The 20,750-nt window shown below is 55.1% G+C and overlaps 2 protein-coding genes across 3 annotated transcripts; both read left to right on the top strand.

The window, feature by feature from the left end:
- Nucleotides 1-3,528: 3,528 nt before the first annotated feature.
- ATP13A2 (ATPase cation transporting 13A2) lies at nt 3,529-15,110 on the top strand. Its single transcript, XM_031556693.2, has 31 exons — nt 3,529-3,932; nt 4,010-4,194; nt 5,906-5,979; nt 6,083-6,250; nt 6,331-6,389; nt 6,476-6,584; nt 6,660-6,739; nt 6,999-7,076; nt 7,238-7,307; nt 7,399-7,533; nt 7,968-8,034; nt 8,231-8,362; nt 8,453-8,620; nt 8,702-8,812; nt 8,912-8,958; nt 9,041-9,177; nt 9,390-9,441; nt 9,517-9,723; nt 9,792-9,905; nt 10,699-10,855; nt 10,927-11,047; nt 11,170-11,294; nt 12,030-12,190; nt 12,265-12,357; nt 12,431-12,510; nt 12,694-12,846; nt 12,947-13,043; nt 13,214-13,437; nt 13,579-13,730; nt 13,823-13,995; nt 14,100-15,110. Exons 1-31 carry the CDS (start codon nt 3,880-3,882, stop codon nt 14,265-14,267), a joined length of 3,750 nt encoding a protein of 1,249 aa, XP_031412553.2. The 5' UTR covers nt 3,529-3,879; the 3' UTR covers nt 14,268-15,110.
- A 1,872-nt stretch (nt 15,111-16,982) lies between these two features.
- Nucleotides 16,983-20,642, top strand: MFAP2 (microfibril associated protein 2). Of its 2 annotated transcripts, none has more exons than XM_085242672.1 (9): nt 16,983-17,059; nt 18,886-18,957; nt 19,047-19,133; nt 19,324-19,350; nt 19,416-19,502; nt 19,628-19,669; nt 19,894-19,981; nt 20,077-20,150; nt 20,315-20,642. In XM_085242672.1, exons 2-9 carry the CDS (start codon nt 18,921-18,923, stop codon nt 20,416-20,418), a joined length of 546 nt encoding a protein of 181 aa, XP_085098798.1. In that variant the 5' UTR covers nt 16,983-17,059; nt 18,886-18,920; the 3' UTR covers nt 20,419-20,642. The 2 variants fall into 2 exon arrangements, with proteins under 2 accessions (XP_085098798.1, XP_085098797.1); XM_085242671.1 differs by lacking the exon at nt 16,983-17,059 and adding an exon at nt 17,076-17,191.
- Nucleotides 20,643-20,750: the final 108 nt, after the last annotated feature.

Here is a 20,750-nt window from a genome sequence, read left to right as displayed (position 1 = left end):
TTGCTGGGAGGTTCATGTGGATTTGGTTAGGGGCGTGAAATAGCGGTGCTGCCGGGTGCTCCTGTACCATTTATCTCTGTCCGGGTGGATGAGGTGGAAGATGGGTGAAGGCAGCTGACAGCCCCGCCTGGTAGCTGTAACAAATATGTGAATAATGACAAGTGAAATCCCACCCAACGAACAGCCCTGCTCACCACACGCATTTCTCCACTCAATCCTGGCCCCTGCTTAGCACCTGCAACACCTCCAGCCCTGCAGAGAGAGGTTGGGGTGTCCATCAGCCGCCGTGAGAAATGTCCTTCATTCCTCCTCCGAGCTCCTTCTTGAGGCAAACTCATTTGTTTTTCCAGCAGGGGATTTTTGGATAGGTCTCCAGTGCCAAGATTGTGTCAAAAGGGAGGAAAGGGAGCAGGTGAATTGGGAAGACAGATGTCTCACCTGTTATGTCATGTTAGTGTCAAGGCGTAGGGATCAGTGTGAATAGACATTAAGCTGGAAAACACAAGGAGGGGGGGAATAAGGTGCAGACAGAAGGAAAAAAGCATTCTCAGTGTCTGTTGTTTTGAGTTTCTGTGCCACTTGGCACAGTGAGGGTCACTAAAAGACAGGGAGCTGCTCAAGGTGTTGCCTTACCAACATGTTAACCCCTAGCAGTTGGCCAGGGGATGTGTTTTTGTGCTGAGCAGCACCTTTGTCTGGTGGGGATGGAGGTGGTTGGAGCTCCTGTTTGGGGGCAGATGGCACTGAGGGCTTTTGGGTTAAGAAAATCAGACCCTAAACAAGAAATACTTGAATTCTCTTTAAGAGTGATTGCTATTTGACCTCAAGTGCTGCCCGGGCCTTAAGCAAAGGGCAAAAATCTCAATTTCCATCTTGAGTCATAGAATAATGAAAGTAGGAAAAGACAGCTCTAAGTTCATCAAGTCCAACCACCAACCCACCCCAACCACCAACCCACCCCAACCACCAACCCATCCCAACCACCAACCCATCCCAACCACCAACCCATCCCAACCACCAAACCACCCCAACCACCACCCCATCCCAACCACCACCCCATCCCAACCACCAAACCATCCCAACCACCACCCCATCCCAACCACCACCCCATCCCAACCACCAACTCATCCCAACCACCAAACCACCCCAACCACCAACCCACCCCAACCACCAAACCACCCCAACCACCAACCCATCCCAACCACCAACCCACCCCAACCACCAAACCACCCCAACCACCACCCCATCCCAACCACCACCCCATCCCAACCACCAAACCACCCCAACCACCAAACCACCCCAACCACCACCCCATCCCAACCACCACCCCATCCCAACCACCAACTCATCCCAACCACCAAACCACCCCAACCACCAAACCACCCCAACCACCAACCCATCCCAATCACCAACCCATCCCAACCACCAACCCATCCCAACCACCAACCCACCCCAACCACCACCCCATCCCAACCACCACCCCATCCCAACCACCAACCCAACCCCACTATCAACCCCATGTTGTGCAGCGTAAGGTGTGGAGGACACAAATACCCATCAAATTGAATGGTTTCAATTTTGGAAGGGATGCAGGAGGTGAACATCCATCAAGTGAAATCTTTCTGTTTTGGTCCTGTGCAGCTCCCAAGTTGTGGCCAATGATCCTTGGGAGGCAAGTAGCCACTGCAATGAAGCAGTTCACCAACATTAAGTGCCATGGGTGCTCCACTGCCACTCAGATGACATTGACTCTGCAGGGATTTACAGCTGTCAGCTTGAATCCCTTCTCAGAGACCTTTGCTGACTTGCAGCTGGGAACATCACCAACACAGAGCAGAATTATCTGTGTTCATATCTGTTCTGTGGTTGTGTTGTGGAAGTGAACTGATATCTCCTTTAGAGAAGTTACATACATAAATGAGAATAACTGCAGTCATTATCCGGCTCTAATTTCTTAAAGCCACGATTCAATAACTAAATATACATGCTTAGTTCTAAGCAAGCACTACTACTTATCTGAATATATACAGGACTGGGACAGAAAATGCATCTAAAGCACAGGACACACTTGCATGGCTTGGTGGTGATGTACTCACCCCATAAAGCTTCAGTTTGCCAGTGGCTGGTTGTAGATCATGCATGTCATGAGGGGCCACCATGTGATAAGAGGAAAAATGGCTCTGGAAGACAAAGCTTTCCCCCATCACTGCCTTGTCGAGGCTATAAAAAGTTGCCCTGATCCAAGTTTTTCTTGTGCATAGCCTCTGGCTTGGTCTGTGGTCCAGCTAAATGAGGCTTGCACTTGCATAAGTGTAAGGAAGAGGAATCATTCTGAAGATATTTATAATGGCTTTGCTCTTCATGATCTCCTCTCCCTGCAGCCATGCATGTGACCCAGCCTTGGCTCTGCATAGGGCTGTTATTGTGGGGTCCTGGTCACGGTGGATGCTGCTGACACATGATGGAAAGATGTCAAAGGGACCATCAAAGCGGGTTTATCACAGGGAGCCCTTGTCTGCGTGCAGCCCTTTGGACTGACATGAAATAAATTTGGGGCGGTGGGGACAAGATAAATTACAGAGCCTCCTGGTCATCAGATGAAACAGCGGAGGGGGAAAGAAAGAACAGAGGGTCCTTTGCTGGGTGAGGAGGGGGGTGCTGGGCTGACACGTGAGTTGGGATGCACATGACGGGGGGGAGGAGGCCGTGTCCTGATACACTCAGGCATGCACATGAAGCTGAAACCCTCTTTATGACGCTTCCTCAGGGTGAGATGGCTTTCTGCTTTGCTCGGGGCTCGTATCCAGGTAAGAAAAAAGCCTTGCCTCCCCTAGAAGGTCAAAAAATAGAGGGGGGGATGCTTTGCCATCCTTCTGCTTGGTGGCTGCACCTCCTCCCAGCTCCCTGTGTCAGGCAGTTCGGCACTGTGCACTGCTGTAGGTGCAGCTGGTGGACGTCTGTGGTTGAAATGAAGACCAGGATGCAGCTGTAAATTACTGCTCTTCCTGCAAACCTGCCTGCTCGTGCAGCAACAAGCATTGCAGCACCACTGGGTGCTCGCAGAAAGACACGCTTGGAGAACAAGAGCTCTGAATCCCCAAGGTCAGCCGTGTGCTGCCATGTTTGCTTGGGTGGTTGGTGACAAATGTCAATTAATTGCTTCATCCTGCATAGGGAAACCCTCCCTGCTGGTGCTCGTATGGGCTGTGCTTGTACAGGAGTTCCTTTCCTTGTGACCCCGATGTCAGGAGCACCAGCACACGCCTGAAGGAGTGCTTGATGTTAACGGTTCGAGTTCCGCTGTGGGTCGTTTCATAGAACATCAGCCATCATTCATGGCCAACCGCAATGAAGAGCGGCGGAGTCGTTGCGGAGAGCCGTTAGAATTCAAACAGGCCACTTCCGCTCCTCTGCGCGCATGCGCTGTGCTGCTTGGAGGAACAAACAGCATAGAGTTGGCGGACTGGCGGCGCAGAGCGGCTAAAGCGAAGGGACTCCACGTCCCCGCAATACGCTTGGGAGGACCTATCACCATAGAGACGGGCTGCACAGAGCGGAGACAGCAGAGCGGCGCTCTGCGCAGTTCCGGGCGCGCTCTGTGGTGCTCTGCGGGGACTCGGGTGGGTCCGGAGCTCCAATGACCGCTATGGCCCCTGGTGCAGTTCCGCACTTTGGCCACGCGGCGGCAGCAGAGACCGAGGAAAGAGCTTCGCCTATAGGGCCCAATTTAATGCCGAACAAACGAGAGCACGTTAGCAGAAAGCACGGCGGCACATCGACGTGAGAGATGCTGACAGAAGCAGCAGTACACGGCACAGCTTGCACAATAGAGGAATTCATGGCTCGTTCTCAGTGCTTTGGGCGGTGTTCTGCTCAGACATGCTGCTGCAGGGGGATTTCCAGGACGATTTCTGCGGTTTTTCTACTGAGAAGTGAGCAAAGCTGTTCCTTATTGCTGTAACCTCGTGCCTGTTGCTGGGCAAATCACCACCCTTCCTTTTTCTGCCAGCTGTGTTAGGTTCTACCTAGGCATTGCTTGTGATCTGATGGGAGGGGAAATCCTCCGTAACACGAAGGCAAAAGATGGAGCGGATCACGGATATGGAAAAACGAAGCGCTGGAGATCCGGGCTGGTGTTTATCAGGAGCACCGCCTGCTGGTTTTTGTGTGCTCAGCATGAGTCACCGACTGCCGGTAATCCCTTGGGTGCAGGGCAGGTTATCGTGTTCCTAAAGGCAAAGGTTCGGCTGGCTGTACGCAGTGCAGGGCCACAACACGTTGGGGAGTGCTATTTCTGCACCGAGAAGCACAGACCCCAAGCAAAACATTTGTTTCGTCTTCCTTCCTGCAGAAGAAACCCTATGCGAGGGTGGCTGTGTGTTTGCAGCTCGGGTGGGCTGGGCTGCTCCTGGCAGCGGTTTTGCTGCAGCTGAGCCCCACGCAGCCCCCAACCATCACCGAAATGGGGGAGGGGAGGAGGGGATGCAGAGCCCCTATAGGGGCAGAGCTGCTGCATTTCCACACAGGTGCTGAGGCTCTATGGGGCAGAGCACGGATCGCTTCCCTGGCTGATCTGATGATGATGATGATGATGATACGGGGAGGGGGGGGTTGGTGCGAGGACTACAAACCCCGGCAGCTCCCACGCTCCGCCCTTCCGCTGCCGCTGCTCAGCGCGGCCCCGAGGCGGCAGCGGGCGGCCCACGCGTGGCCCCGCCATGAGCTCAGGTCAGGGGCGATGATGGGGGGAGGATGGGGATGGGAGGATGGGGGGCTGCAATGTGTGATCCGAGGGGGTGGCAGCGCTGGTGAAGCCTCGCGGTCGCGTAGCACGCAGGGGTTGCACACCGTGTTTTTCCTCGCTGTTGCGGTTTGCACAGAGCCCAGGGCTCGGTTATCCCGGCAGGTCGCATCTCTGCTCCGCTTTGCTCTCTTCTCCTTTTCTTTGCTTCCCTTCCCCATCCCCCAGCTCTGCCCCCAGCTGCACGGCCGCATCCCGGCTGTTGGCACCTTTACGCCGTGCAAGGAGATGCAGCCGGGCACGGTGCGCTGCTCAGCTCAGGACGCAGGCAGGCGGGGCGTTGAGTTCGCTTCTTCTACCTTTGGGTTCCCATTGGAAAGTGCAGGGGAGCAGAGCACAGAGAGGTCCCCTGGAGGTCGTTGTGCTTGCAAAGCACCTCGGAGCTTGCAAAGGAAAGATGCTCTCGTTGCCATCCAGCATCTCAGGGTGAATAAAGCCCCGTGGTTTGGGGCAAAAGCGGGGACAGCAGCTGCCCTGCGTCGTGTTTGCACGGCCACACCTCATCCACAAACTGCTGTGTGCAAACTGGTTGTGCAGCTTTAGCACGCTCTGCCCGCCCCTCTTTGGCACCGGCTGCTTCCTGGGCACAGCGTGGAGGATCCCGTGCCTTGAGATCAGCTGGGAGCTCCATTCGTGGGCTTTGGGAAGCAGCCGGGATGGGAGCAGGTGAGAAAACCCACAGCTGTGGGGTTGGGATCGTGTGGGAATCACTGCGGTGGTGGCAGGATGGTCGTGCAGTCCCCCAGAAAGGTTCTTAACCCGTGGAGCTGTGCACACATTGCACGGCAGGACGCTCAAACAGCAAAGAGAAAAGGATAAAAACGCATTTTCCATCCGTTTCCCAGCACCCAGGCGAGGAGGAAAGGACAGGGAGGAAAACAAGCATGAAAAGCACTGCGGGATGGCTTGCCTGGCACTGCCCCAGCACCTCTCCCTGTGCCAGCTTCTGTCCCCTGGCACCGCCTGCTGTCCACCCATTGGGGTTCTGTGGGCTTTGGATTGGATTTGGTGGCACTTCTGCCCCGGTGTTTCCATCCTTGCCACTGCCACCCATCTGGCACAGCTCTCAATGCCATCATAACACATTTGCTATTTGCATTGCAGACAGCAGCAGGCTGCTGGGGAGCCCACGGCCGGGCTACGGGACGCTGCAGCACGACACAGACACATCCTGCATGGTACGTACAGAGCTTTGGGTTAAGGGGAACCCGTTTGTGAGCAGGCAGAGCATCCTGCTTGGAAGGAAATTGCATAAGTGAGTGCATTTTGGTGTTCCTGCAGGAGGTGACGGGCTATCGCAGCCAGCCGTGGCGCACAGCCCTGTGCCATGTGTGCTGTGTGCTGAGTGCTGGGCTGCTGCTGCTGCTCTTCCACTGGAGACCCAGCCTGCGTGTACGGGCCAGGTGCAAGCCTTGTGCCTTGGGGCAGGCAGATTGGGTCATCATTAGGGTGAGCACCACGGAGGGGGGGTTTTAAGTGGGATGGGGTTCCCTGCTTGCATCCATTGGGACGCTGTGTGCGTTTTGCAGGATCGATTTGGGCAGTGCTTCACTGCACGCGTGCAGACGGAGATGCTGGGTGAGAGCAGGTGAGCGAAACCCCCGTTAAGTGGGTGGGATGCGTGTGTGAGGGGGGTGTTTGTAGAGATTGATGTCTGTTCTGTGCCCCGAGCAGCCTGGAGCATCACCCCGGGGCCAGGCTGGAGGACCGCAAGAGCAGCATCGCTGTTGGCGTGGCAGATGAGGAGGAGAGCCGGGACACCATCCGCCTGCACCAGGAGGAGGTGATGCCCACAGCCCCCCTCCCTGCTCCCCCGTGCTCCCCACAGCCCTTTAAAAGCCCCCCGATCTCTGCTCAGCACAACGTCCTGCGCTATTACCTCTTCGAGGGGCTGCGCTACGTCTGGATGGAGAGGAGGCAGGCATACTGCAGGGTCAGGTATTCCTCTTCCCCAAAAACAATCCTAATCCATCTGTGGGTCCCGCACCCACACCACTGGCTCTCTGCATGTTGCAAAGCCTTCGCAAATCCTTGCACTGTGCCCCTTTTGTTCCTGCTCCCAGCCTTGGCTGAGCACGCGGAACAAGATGCTCTCTCTTTCCCAAAGGGTTTTTGTTGACGTGGACGTGCTGTGTGTTCTGCTGTGCTCCCAGTGATTCTGAATCTGTTTTTCTTCCTTCTCTTCCCCCCGTTCCAGTGCCTTGGATGAAGGCTGGACCTGTGCAGAGCTCCACCTCTGTCGGGCTGGGCTGGGCCAGCAGGATCACAGCTCTAGGTGGGCATGCAGAACATTGGTAGGATACAGCAATGAGGGGTTTTTTTGGGTTTTTTTTTTTTTTTTGGCATTTACTCTCTCAGTCTGAGCCTGGAGCTCAGTTACAAGGCCTGATATACCATTACATTGTCATTTGAATACCTTCCATCTTTACTTTACAGAAGAAAGATCTACGGCCCAAACCTCATCGAGGTGCCTGTCAAGTCCTATGCCAAGCTCCTGGTGGAGGAGGTGAGCACCCGTGGGAGGACTGCAGACCCAGGAGCATCCCCAGTTGGCTGCAGAGCATCCTCAGCCATCCTGACCATAAACCTCTCTCCAGGTGCTCAATCCCTTCTACATCTTCCAAGTGCTCAGCATCTTGCTGTGGGTCTGTGATGCCTACTACTACTATGCTGCCTGCATCTTCCTCATCTCCACCATCTCCCTGGGGCTGTCCCTCTACGAGACGAGGAAGGTTGGTGGTTGGACCTTGGGAAATGCTTCACAAAGCCCACCCTGTGTTGGAATCTGGCTTTCTGGGGGCTTTATAGGGATCTGGCTTGGTGGAATAACCCTTTTCCGAAGCCAGCTGGCTGAGTGTGCATTGAGAAGGTTTCATGAAGTCATGGAATCGTTAAGGTTGGATAAGACCCCTAAGATCATCCAGTCCAGCTATCTGTTCATCCTCACTATGCCTACCAACCACGTCCCTCAGTGCCACATCTCCACACTGAACACCTCCAGGGATGCTGGTTCTACCACCTCCCTGGGCAGCCTGCTCCAATGCATCACCGGTCCTTTACACCACATCCCATGTATGGTCCCCAGCCTGGTGCACTCATGACCAAGGTGCTTTACTTTCCTTTTTGAGCTGGTTCTGGCTCCCCCTAACAGCTCCCTCCCTTGCAGCAAAGCACCACGCTGCGGAACATGGCCAGGATGTCCATCAGCATCCGAGTGCGCCGTGCTGACGGAGGTGAGCGTGATGCCTGTGATGAGCAAAGGCTCCTTTGAGATGGGACCAACCCCACCTCAGGGAGACGTGCTTGGCTTTTCCTACTGGGACACCCAGTGGGAGCGCCCCAGTGGGCTCAGATGGGTGGTGGATGGAACAGCATTGGGGTGGTTTGGGTTCTGGGTGCAAAGGATGGGGCCGGGTGCTGTCCCAGCAGAGGAGGCCATGGTGAGCTCAGCAGAGCTGGTGCCTGGTGACTGCATCAGCCTGCCCTTGGATGGTGTGCTGGTCCCCTGTGATGCTGCACTGCTGACAGGCGAGTGCATGGTCAACGAGAGCATGCTGACAGGTGAGAGCATCCCAGTGTCCCCTTCCATCCTTGCATCCACCTCCTGGTAATAAATTAGCAGTGCTCATCACCGCTGGGTTTTACCTGCAGGGGAAAGCGTGCCGGTGCTGAAGACGCCTCTCCCCGATGGTGGAGGGGCTGCGGGCACCATTTATAGCCCCAAGGAGCATCAGAGGCACACGCTGTTCTGTGGGACACACATCATCCAAGCCAGGTCCTACGTGGGGCAGGAGGTGCTGGCTGTTGTCACCCGTACAGGTAGCACCGTGCAGACACGTTGCGTCCATTGGGGTGGTGGCTTTGAGCGCATGCTGAGGTCCTCCTGCTCTTATCCCATAGGGTTTTGCACAGCCAAAGGTGACCTGATCAGCTCCATTCTCTACCCCAAGCCCGTGACCTTCAAGTTCTACAAGGATGCTGTGAAGTTTGTGCTGTTCCTCGCTGTGCTGGGTAAGGGAGGCATTGCCTGGAGCAGCCGAACTCCTTGTTATGGTGGAATCCCCATCTCTGCTTGGCTTTGTACCACAACCCATTTTTTTCTCTGCACAGCTTTTATCGGCACACTGTACAGCATCCTCATCATGATGAAAAACCAGGTAGGGGAAAACCACCACGCATAAAGATCCATCAACTGATGCTATCAGGATGCTCACCCCATTTACGCACCTCGCCTGCCAGGTTCCCGTGGGGCAAATCATCATCCGTGCCCTCGACCTGATCACTGTCATTGTGCCGCCAGCTCTCCCAGCTGCCATGACCGTGGGCTCCATCTACGCCCAGAACAGGCTGAAGAAACGTGGCATCTTCTGCATCAGGTTGGATTTTAGGAATAATTTCTTCTCTGGAAGAGCGGTGGCCCCAGGTACCCCCTGGGGCAGCTCAGGGGGTGGTGGGGTCACCATCCTTGGAGGTGTTCCATGTGGAGATGTGACACTGAGGGATGTGATCAGTGGGGATGGGTTTGGGTTGGACTGGATGATCTTAGTGGTCTTTTCCAATGTTAATAATTCTGTGATTCCACGCTCAGCCCTCCCCGCATCAACCTGTGTGGGAAGATCCGCTTGGTGTGCTTTGACAAGGTGAGCGTTTGGGGTGGCTTCATGCCATGGCTCCCAGCTTGGAGCTGCTCCTGCCCTACTGTGCTCATCCTACAGACAGGGACTCTGACAGAGGAAGGGTTGGATGTATGGGGGGTGATCTCCCTGGAGGACGGACGCTTCATGCCCATCATCCACGAGCCGCGCCGTCTGCCTGCCGGCCCCCTGCTCCATGCCCTGGCTGCCTGCCACAGCATCACACTGCTGCAGGGACAGCCCGTTGGGGACCCCGTGGACCTTAAGATGATGGAATCCACTGGATGGGTAAGGGGAGCGGTGGGACTGGTGTGGAGAGGGTGGTGCCATGCCTTCTGCTTGTGCGTTGCTTCCAGCGCCTGGAGATGGCTGAGGAGGATGAAGGGGAGCTGCCTGGTTTGCAGTGCTTTGGGACAAAGGTCTTGGCCATGATGAACCCTCCACCTGAGGAAGAACAGCCACCAGGCAGGGTGAGTGCCTCGCAGCATCCGTTGGGGAGGTCCTGGTTGGATGTTGGGAAAAATGTAATTTCCAAACGAGTGGTGATGGGCTGACACAGCTGCACAGGGGAGTGGTGGGATCACCTGGAGGTGTTAAGAGCCATGGAGATGTGGCTCTGAGAAACACAGTAGGCATGGTGGGAGTGGGCTAGCAAGTGGGCTTGTTGACCTTAGAGGTCTTTTCCACCCTTAATGATTCTGGCACGCTATAAATGGGTGCGTTGGAGATGGTTTGGTTGGACTCAGTGATCTCAGAGGTCTTCTCCAACCTGAATGATAACGTGGTGCCATGAATGGGTGCAATGGGGATGGTTTGATGGTTGGACTCGGTGATCTCAGATGTCTTCTCCAACCTTAATGATAACCTGGTGCCATGACTGGGTGCGTTGGGGATGGTTTGATGGTTGGACTCAATGATCTCAGATGTCTTCTCCAACCTTAATGATAATGTGGTGCCATGAATGAGTGCGTTGGGGATGGTTTGATGGTTGGACTCAATGATCTCAGAGACCTCCAACCTGAATGTTCTGTTATGCTATAACTGGGTGCGTTGGGGATGGTTTGATGGTTGGGCTCGATGCTCTCAGAGATTTCCTCCAACCTGAATGATTCTATTATGCTATAAATGGATGTTAGGGATGGTTTGATGGTTGGACTCAATGCTCTCAGAGATCTTCTCCGATCTTAATGGTTCAGTGATTCTGTCCCTGGATTGCATCCCTGGATGCTGTGCTTCATACTCCTGGGTTGCCATGTCTTCCAGAAGCACCACTCTCCCATGGGCATCCTGCGCCGCTTCCCCTTCTCCTCCTCCCTACAACGCATGAGCGTCCTTGCAAAGCTGCCCGGCGACGACGCAGCCTGGCTCTACATCAAAGGAGCCCCGGAGGTGGTGGCCAGCCTCTGCAGCACGGAGACGGGTGCGTTCCCACACCGCCATCCTATCCCCATGCCTTTGGGAGCTGTTGGGAGCCCTCTGTCCCCGCGGCAGTGCCCGCGGATTTCTCCCAGGTGCTGCGGCATTACACCGCCGATGGTTTCCGCGTGCTGGCGTTGGCTTGCAGACCCATGAGCACAGTGAGGAGCTTTGAGGATGCCCTGCAGCTGACGAGGTGGGTGCGCACTGCTTTGGCTTTAGATCCCGTTTGGTTTGATGGTGGTTTTCTTTTTTGTTTTTTTTTTTTTTGGTGTGTGGTTTTGGAGGTGGTGCCACGCAGATCGCTGTGCCCAACAGGGATGTGGCAGAGAGCAGCCTGACCTTCCTGGGCTTCTTGGTGATGAAGAACGTCCTCAAGATGGAATCAGCACCCGTGATCACACTGCTGAGGAACGCTGGCGTGCGTCCCGTCATGGTGACAGGTGGCATTGCAACGGGGGGACAGGGCTGGGGAACGGGGGGCAGGGAGGGGCCGTGGGGCTGCAGGAGGGCTGAGGGGCTCTGACTGCATGGATCAGTGGTGAGGATCCACTGGGAGGTGGGGTTGGGGCTATGGGGTTAAGGGTTATGAGGTTGTGGGTTAGGGTTCATAGGTTTGGGGTTAGGGGTTGGGTTCTGGGCTTAGAGGCTGAGGTTAGAATCATAGAATCATAGAATCATAGGGGTTGGAAGGGACCTCCAGAGATCATCGAGTCCAACCCCCCAAGGGGGGGTCATTAGGGATTAGGGATCTCATAATTGTTAGGGATTATGAGCTAGAGTTAGGTGCCAGGGTGAGGGGCTGGGATTGGGGCTAAGGGTTTTAGGAATATTAGGAATCCCAGACTGTATTTTATATGCATTCCCATGATTTGTTTGCATCGTGTCCCTTTGCATGCCTTGCTGGTGGGTTTGGAGAGGCTGGGAGATGTTGGCTGCTTCTGTAACCAGCACCCTTAGAGCCGGGGTGAGCAAGTTGAGCAGCAAAACCCCTGTTACACCACTGTTACACCATCAGCAGCATGAAAGTCCATATCCTGTCAACACTTTGATATACATAGCCTGCACTGTGCCCTGGGGGTGGGTTCCAGTAAAGCAAGCAGAGCTCTGAGCACCATGCCAGCCTAGGTTTGGTTGCTCCATGATTGCTCCACCACTACTCCCATCACCATCTGCAGGAGACAACATGCTGACGGCTGTGAACGTGGCCAGGAGCTGCTGCATGGTGGGTCCAAATGAGAGGGTTGTCTTCGTCACCGCTTCGCCACCCGGCCGTGACCAGCCTGCATCTCTCAAGTTCATCCCCGCAGAGCTCTCGCAGGGCGAGAAGCAGCCAGAGGTGAGCTGAGAAGCAGTCCCAAAAACGTGTTGCTTCTCCAGAAGTATGCTGACGGCTTGCTCTGCCTGCTGCAGGATGCACAGCAGTGGGATGGCCGCCTGCACCTGGCGCTGAATGGCAAATCCTTCGCCGTGCTTCAGGAGCATTTTGCTGACCTGCTGCCCAAGGTGCGTCCCATCCCCATCCACATCCCATCTGGGGGGTGTTGGGCAGTGGGACCGAGCCATCCTCTCCTTGCAGATTCTTGTCCGAGCCACTGTGTTTGCCCGCATGTCACCTGAGCAGAAGACTCAGCTGGTGTGCAGCCTGCAGGAGCTCGAGTGAGTGCCCCAGCCCTGAGGGTTGGGGGACAGTGGGGACACGAGGCATTTCTTGGGCACTGGAGGTTTTCTCAGTGTGCCGATTACATCCTGCCCTTTCCCCAAGCGTCCTAAACGCCTAGGCTTGACCTCAAATCCCAGTGTGTCAGTGTTATGAATCCACCTTCTCTGCTTCTCCTCCAGCTACTGCGTGGGGATGTGTGGGGATGGGGCCAATGACTGCGGGGCACTGAAGGCAGCTGATGTGGGCATTTCCCTTTCGGAGGCTGAAGCATCCGTGGCATCACCCTTCACCTCCTGCCACGCCAACATTGAGTGTGTGCCCACCGTCATCCGGTGAGGGGAGGACCCACAGGGGTTCTCAGCACCTCCATCCCCTCTTTGGGATGGGGTTTGTGGCAGGGCTCTGTTGTGCTGATGGTGGTTCTGCCTGCAGGGAGGGAAGGTGCTCGCTGGTCACCTCCTTTGGGGTCTTTAAGTACATGGCCCTGTACAGCCTGGTGCAGTTTGTGTCCGTGTTGCTGCTCTACACGGTGAGTCCATCTGTCTTGGGGATGGGATGCATCAGCAGGGCAGTGGGAGGTGGGGGAGGACCTCTCTGCATCCATCAGCAATGCCCAGGGATGCCCGAGCCTTCCCTACTTCTGATTTTTATCACACCACGTGACCCCATAGTTGAGAGCATTCCATTTCTCCCTCCCAGATCAACACCAACCTGAGTGACTTCCAGTTTCTCTTCTTCGACCTGATCATCACCACCACTGTGGCTGTGCTGATGGGCCGCACGGGTCCTGCCAGGGAGCTGGGAGTGCGTCGACCCCAAGGGGCATTGATCAGCATCCCAGTGCTGGGCAGCCTGCTCCTGCAGACCACTCTGCTCATCACTGTGCAAGTCCTCAGCTACTTCATTACTATTTCACAGAGCTGGTACGGGACCTGGCGCCGTGGGTTTGGCCATGGGGATGTCGTTGGTCAAAGTCAGCTTGGATGGTGCTGGCCAAAGCCAAGGGGGTTGGCACCAAAAGTCAACTTTGGTCATCACAGTGATCCTTTGTGTCTATTCTTTAGGTACGTGCCACTGAACAGCACAGTGACAGCTCCCCAAAACCTGCCCAACTATGAGAACACGGTTCTCTTCTGCATCACTGGCTTCCAGTACCTCATTTTGGCCGTTGCCATGTCCAAGGGGTACCCATTTCGGGAGCCGCTCTACACCAATGGTGAGGCCATGAGCAAGGGGAGACCCCAGCCCTTCAGCTCCTTTCCCCAGCCCTTCAGCTCCTTCCTCAACCTTCTCCCTTCTCGCCCTCAGTGCTCTTTCTGGTAGTCCTCATGCTCCTCTTCGGCCTCTTGATATGGTTGACCCTGTACCCTCTGGGCTTCCCCAAAACCCTGCTGAAGCTGCAGGACATCGATGACTTGAACTTCAAGCTGCTGCTGTTGGGAATTGCCACGCTCAATTTCTTCGCTGCCTTTGTGCTGGAGGTGGGTAGCAAAGCATCGCACTCAGTAGAGTTTTAAGACCACCATCCTCATGGATCTGTCCAAGAAACCTCCCCAAACTTGTTTTACTTCTATCTTTGCTGCAGACTGCACTGGACTATGGATTGCTGGGCTGCTTGCGTAAGCTGCGCCGGAAGAAGGCATCCAGCAAGCTGTTCAAGAGGCTGGAGAAGGATCTGAGCCAGCAACCATCCTGGCCGCCCCTTAATGAACCACTCTTTGCTACCCCTCGGATGTCCATCGCTGTGAGATAGCACACACCAAACTTCACTCCTCCCTGCTCTGCAGGGGAGCACCACACTCCTGTATTTATTTCTCCTGGTCCCACTGAGGGCAGCTGGTGCCTGGCTCCGTGTCCATCCCATGGGATGCAGCGTGCAGATGAAGATGGTCCCATCTTCCCAGGGGGGAGACCCTCAGCCTCACAGCCACGAAGCCACGTGCTCCAGAAACCACACGCTTGGTCCAATGGCCCCAAAAGAGAAGTGGTGGGAGATGCTAGAGATGAAAACTCGGGGGTTCACCTGGGGATGCCACCTGCCTTCTGCCTCCAGCACCATGCCCTTCTGGCTGGTCAGAGCTGTGAATTAAAGGGTCCTGCTTGTTCTGCCGGTGGTGGCACCCACTGTGGCCTCAGGGCTCTGCTCACTGTGAAGGAAACCTCCCTCCCTCCCTGCTGGCCACCTCGATGTGTAGGAAATGTTTACAAACCACTCCAGCTTGCCAAGGACGTTCTGAGCCAGCTTTCAGCAGCGAGGGGCTTGGAGCATCCAATGCAGAGCCCAAACCCTTATTGCACCTCATGCATTTTTGCCCTTTGGTCCATCGGAGCAGCTGGAAGGGCATCCATGCACCCCCTTCCAGGTCAGTGGGAGGTTTTGGCATGGGATCTCAGCACACTGGTGATGTTTCTGCATGGCCTTCCAGCTGTGCCAGCAGGAGCTTTGTAGCATTAAAACCCCCTCAAATCTCTATTTTTATTTCTATTTTTAACTCCATTCCAGTGCGTAAAGGGGTGGAGCAGGGTGTACCACTTCTGGATTTCACATGGTTCTGGTGTGAGCACATCTAATAAATTAATGCTATTTTCGTGAGAACGCTGTGAACCTCTGGGCAGGGGGATGGTGGAGGGAGGGCAGTGGGTCAGGGTGAGCTTTGGGGTCATTTTCTTCTCTATTGGGGCTGGAAGATGCTGTAAAAGCAGAGAGAACACAGGGATGGCACCACTGGGATGTCAGAACAGGCAGGAGTTGACTTTGGCCAACGCCACCCCCAGTGTGTTTCCAGCTGGAATTTGCTAGAAGAAAAAAAAAAAAAAAAAAAAAAAAGAGAGAGAGAAATTAAAATATATATATATATATATAATTGCTGGAAAAAAAGAAGAAAAAAAAACCAGGTGTCCTTGCCAAAATGTCTCTCCGTGCAAAACCGCTCATCGTGCAGCCTGTCTCCCTCCAGCACTGGTGTATGGAAGGCAAAGCCTGCAGCTGGAGGTGCTGTGGCTGGCATTGGGAATGCCAATCTCTGCAGGTGGGGAAGGGGAAGGGGCAGCAGGGCTGGGGGCTTGGCTGTCTCCAAGCATGGGATGTGGCGAGGCATTGAGCCCCCTCGAGCACGAGCGGTGCCTCTCTGCCCTCCTGGAGCTAGGGATTAGGTCAGGAAATGAGGCACAAGCAGAGGTAAGAGGTTTCCTGAAATCCTAGCCAGGGCTTGAGCTATTAAAGCAGGCTTCCTGAGCAGAGGGCGGGGGGTGAGGGGGGGGGAGAAACCCGTCGAGAGTTTGCCTCGGCCTTTGCCAAGTGAAAGCGCCTGGTGGCTTGAAAAGCAAAAGGAGGGGGAAACAACGCACTGCAGCCCCACTGCAACCCCCAAAGAACCCATCCGTGCCCTCCCAGCATCGCTGACCCCACTGGCACCATTGGGATTTGGAGCCATCCCCTCTGCTCAGCACCGCAGTGGAGCTCCTAGGGGGGAACCCACGCTCCCAAATTCCCATTGGTGCCATGCTTTGCCCTCCTCCCAACTCCCCCCCCCCCCCAACCCCTACTTGGTTTTGGGGTTAACAGTGCTATAAATGATGCCTAATTATGAAGCTGCTGCCCTGGGGACAAGGCTTGGAGAAGGCAGGAGTTCAGTTGGAGGTGTGCTCAGAACCTCAGGTTTAGCCACAATCCAGGTGTTAGGATTGGAAAAACAGGCTTGGGGAGCACCCTACACCCCCCACTTGCTCTCTCTGGTCTGAAACTGGATTTTCTGCTTCTTTTTTAGAGCAGCAGCAGCACTCACAAAGGAGGAATAGCTCACAGGTATCCCCTTCCCCATTGAGAAATGACACTGACCCCCCCAGGTCTGAGCTCCAAGCCCTCAGCTCCCCTCCACGCCATTCCCTTGCTTTGAATCTCACCTACAACCTTTAGGTTTTGGCCCAGAGCACCGCAGCTGATGTTGGTGTGGGGTGGTGGTGAGCACAGAGCGTGCATTCTTTGTTGTTCCCATCGCCCTCCAGCAATGGGAGCATCCCACGCTGCCCTGCTGACAAAGGGGAAATGGGGGGAGGGGGGGGGTTTGCACCCCCCAGGGTAAAGCTGCACCCAGCAATGGGAGCTGCTGCACCCACCTCCTCCTTCATGTCCCTGGGTGGGGGAGGGAGTTTCACCCTAAAAATTGAAAACTTGTCCCATTTTGCACCCCCCCCTCTGATGTATGTGTGTGTGTGTGTGGGGGGGGATTGTTTGGGGTCACCCCTTTTTCCCATCCTCCAACAAGAAGAGTTGACTCCTGTGCCCCAAAGCGCCGCTCAGCGCCGCTCAAAGCCTTCCTCACTTCTGCCATCGGGTCAAAAGCCAAAGGGATTTAAAAAAAAAAAAACAAACCCAAAACCCACTAAAATCCCAAAAGTTTCGCTCGGTTCAGTGTGCACCCATTGATTCTTTTTTTGGATTATTCCCGTTTCCTCCCCAGCAGGCAGCACATCTCCGGGCGAGGAGGAGGAGGAAGGGAAGGATCAGGTGTCGCTTTAGGACCCAGCGGAGCCCCCATGTTGGAGGTAGGAGCTTTTTTTTTTTTCTTCCCCCCCCCCCCCCCAACCCCCCCCTTTCTCATTTTGGAGTTTTTGAGCCTGGAGAGAAGAAACCAAAGCGTTGGGCAAAGGCGAGAGCAGCTCGGTGCACCCAGAGCGGTAAGGAGCCAGCAGAGCCCCAATCCTACACATCCATCCTCCTCAACCTCTCGATGACGGCCCCAAGTTAGGGCCAAAAGCCATTTTTGGGGGGGCTGAAACCCAACTTTTAGGGGGGGGCACGGAAGATGGGAGCCTCACCAATGGCTTTGCCAACGTGCTTGGAGGATTTCCAATCGCAGCCCCCAGGGACGGCCCTTGGAGCTCACGGTGAGGACGTTCCCATCGCTTTTTGGGGCTCCGCAGCCGTGCTTTGGGGGGGACCCCAGCTTTGGTGGAGACATCTCATCCCAGACAGCTGTTGTGGTGGCTTTATCACTGCTTCAATCAATCTAAAAATACCCCGAAGTCTGAAGGAAGCTGGATTATTTCCTTTTTTTTTTTTTTTTCTCTTTTTTTTTTTTCCTTTTTTTTTTTTCTTTTTTTTTCCTCCCGTTCTCCTGGAAACTGAAGGGATTTTTGCTTCGGTCCAGGTTTTATTTTATTTATATCCAAGGGGCACAGAGGAGGGGGAAATCCTGATGGAAGAGCGGTGCGTGGGGAGGCGTGCAGAGAAGGGGGGGGGGGGGAGAGCAGAAAACTTTTGGACTGGACGTTGGGTTTTTGGTTTCTTTTTTTTTCTTTTTTTTTCTTTTTTTTTTAATGGTTGGTCCGGGGCCAGGAAATGCGAATCCTTTCAAATTCCCTTTGTTCTCTCACTCTCTGACAACCAGAGCTTTAAAAAAAAAAAAAAAAAAAGACCAAAAAAAAAAAAAAAAAAGGGGAAAAAAAGCTGGGGGAGGGGGGAAAAGGCTGGGGGAAGGTGGGGTTTAGCAGAGGGAAAGGCTGTGGTGTTCTTTCTGCAGCCTGATTGTTCCCAGATGTGCGTTGCAAAAACATCTGGCTCTGCAGAGCCAATAGACCCCCCCCCCCCCCAGCCCCCCCTGCAGGGCACCCAATGGGGTTTGGTGGGGATGGAGTGGGGTGTGAGGGTGCTGTGCCCCCAACCCCGTGCCTTTCGGGTGGAAAATCCCAATGGTGGATGGCCGCTGTTGAGCGGCTGCCATGGTTTGCTGCTGAAATGGGATGTGAGGATGTGGTGGTGGCCTTCGTGGAGATGATGGGGGTGTTGTCATCGTGTTCCCATCGAGGATGTTGACGCCTGGTTCTGTGTGTGGGGCCAGGGAGCGGAAGATCCCTCATGGGAAATTGGAACTAAAGGAAATTGGAGCACCGGGTCGGGGTGATTTGGGGTCCTGGCCAGCACCCAGCCCCCCGAGGCTGGAGAAAGCCTCCTGGAGCCTCACGCTGATCCCGTTCATCCCTATGCAATTCCTCGTAGCCCGCACCTTGTGCATCCGCTGCTCTCCTGGCGGTGGGAAGCAAGACAGGGCAGGGCTGCGGGGCACAGGACCCGAGGTTCAGGGGCTGGGATGGGACCCCATTGGGACCCCTGAGGTCTGCCTGGTGGCCAAGTTATCCAACCTCAGTTTGTGCCAATCCCAACACTCCCAAAGCTTGTAAGGGCTGGGAGTCAACATCTCCCTACAGACTTGGGAGACCTCAGTTTCCCCTCTCTATCAGCAGGGTGGGATCCCCATCCCATGCCACAAAGCTTCCTCCTGGATGGACAGACGGTTGCATTTCCAACACTTCTATTGTATTCGTTATTCTCTTTCCCAATTTTATTGCGTTTTTCCTCTGCCCCCATCCAGACTGTGCCGTGCTCCTGCAACTACCTCCCATCACCATGAGAGCGCTGTGCCTCGTCCTGCTGGGCCTGCCAGGTGAGTGCCAAGGCCCAAAGCAGCCCCACACTTTGGGGACACTGTGGGCTCCAAAATATCTTCTCCTCCCCCTCCACCCCCCTTCCCAGCGCTCCTGGTCCAGGGCCAGTACAGCAGGTTTGAGGGCATTACCTACCCGGAACCGGTGCAATACTCCCAGTACGACCAGCAGGCAGGTGAGAGCCTTCATCCACCTCCTCTTCCTTGCAGCTTTGCTTTCCCTAATGCCTTTTTCCACGCTCTGTTCCATTCCCTTTTCCACCCCAACCCCCCACGTTTCCCATTGCTCCCAGTCCCCACGGGCTGTGCGATAACACAAGAAAACCCAACATCCTTACGCTCCATTTTCTCCCTTTTTTTCTGCAGAAATTCAGGATTACTACGACTACCACGGTGAGTGCAGCCGTGGGGCAGGTTGGGGGCTGGGGGTTGCACATCCTCATTGTTTTATCCCCCAGATGTGACCCCACGCACCCCAGAGGAGCAGTTTCGCTTCCAGTCCCAGCAGCAATCCCAGCAGGAAGTTGTGCCAGCACCAACCATGGGTGGGTGAAAAAAAGAGACCACATCCCCCTTCCCTTCCAGCACTGCCCCGACCCTAAAACCTGACTGGGGGACAGTAGGATGCTCCCTATGCCCAACCCCAAAGCTTTGCTCTTCCTCCCATCAGCTGCTGCCCCTGAGACTGAGCCCACAGAGCCCGGACCTCTGGGTAAGTGTGGCTTTCACCACTCTCCTCCTAACACAGAAATGGTGCAACTTGAGTCCCTTCCCCCACCCGTGCATCCCCCCTATGGATCATCCTTACTCCGGGGGGGGTAGGGAACGATGCAATGCTGAGCACACCCCCAGTGCTCATGGATTTTCCCCCCTATTTAAGCCTGCTTGTATTTTGGGGGCAAAACAACACAAAACCAGCTCTGGCTCTCATTGCAGACTGCCGGGAGGAGCAGTATCCCTGCACCAGGCTCTACTCTGTTCACAAGCCCTGCAAGCAGTGCCTGAACGAGATCTGCTTCTACAGGCGAGCGCAGGGGCTGTGCCCCCCACCCCCCCACCCGCATTGGCACAGTACCACATTTGGGTTTTTTAACCCCAAAACCATCCTTTACCCCGCAGCCTCCGCCGGGTCTACGTGATCAACAAGGAGATCTGCGTCCGCACCGTGTGCGCCCACGAAGAGCTGCTGAGGGGTAAGGACTCATCCATCAGCTCAGGGACATCCCCACCCATCGTTGGGTACCACCAAAGAGGATGCTGATGGTTGAACACAGAGGATGCTCTGCGTTCCCAGTCGGCACCAGTTTAGGTGCAGTGGCGGCTGCTGGAAGAGCGTTGTGTTTCCATCTCCCTGCAGCCGACCTGTGCCGTGACAAGTTCTCCAAGTGTGGTGTGATGGCCACCAGTGGGCTCTGCCAGACCGTGGTCACCTCCTGTGCCCGTAGCTGCGGGGGTTGCTGAAGCCCCCACCTCGCTGGGACGCAGCCCGGCTCCTCCACCTGGTGCTATAAAGGAACCGTGCATGAAAGGCCAAAGAAAAAGTCCGGTTTGGTGCACATAAAAATAAATAAGGGTTGGGGGTGGGGTGGGGGGTGTTATTATTTTTATGACTTTTGTTATTATATTGTAAGTCGGGGGGGGGTTGTTTGCTGCGTAGAGTATCCAAGAGAAAAAGCGTAAGGGTTGCTGTGGCTCCTGTCTCTTTCTTTTTGGGTTTCCCATTGGTTTGGGGTCATTGGTGATGCTCCTTGAATAGAGCAGAGCTGGGCTGTAGGATTTGGGAATGCTTTGGG

Source organism: Meleagris gallopavo, chromosome 23, assembly GCF_905368555.1.
Source record: "Meleagris gallopavo chromosome 23, MGAL_WU_HG_1.1, whole genome shotgun sequence".
Lineage (NCBI taxonomy): Eukaryota > Metazoa > Chordata > Aves > Galliformes > Phasianidae > Meleagris > Meleagris gallopavo.
Note: the sequence above shows the minus strand (reverse complement) of the source record. Positions and strands in the feature narration are given on the sequence as shown.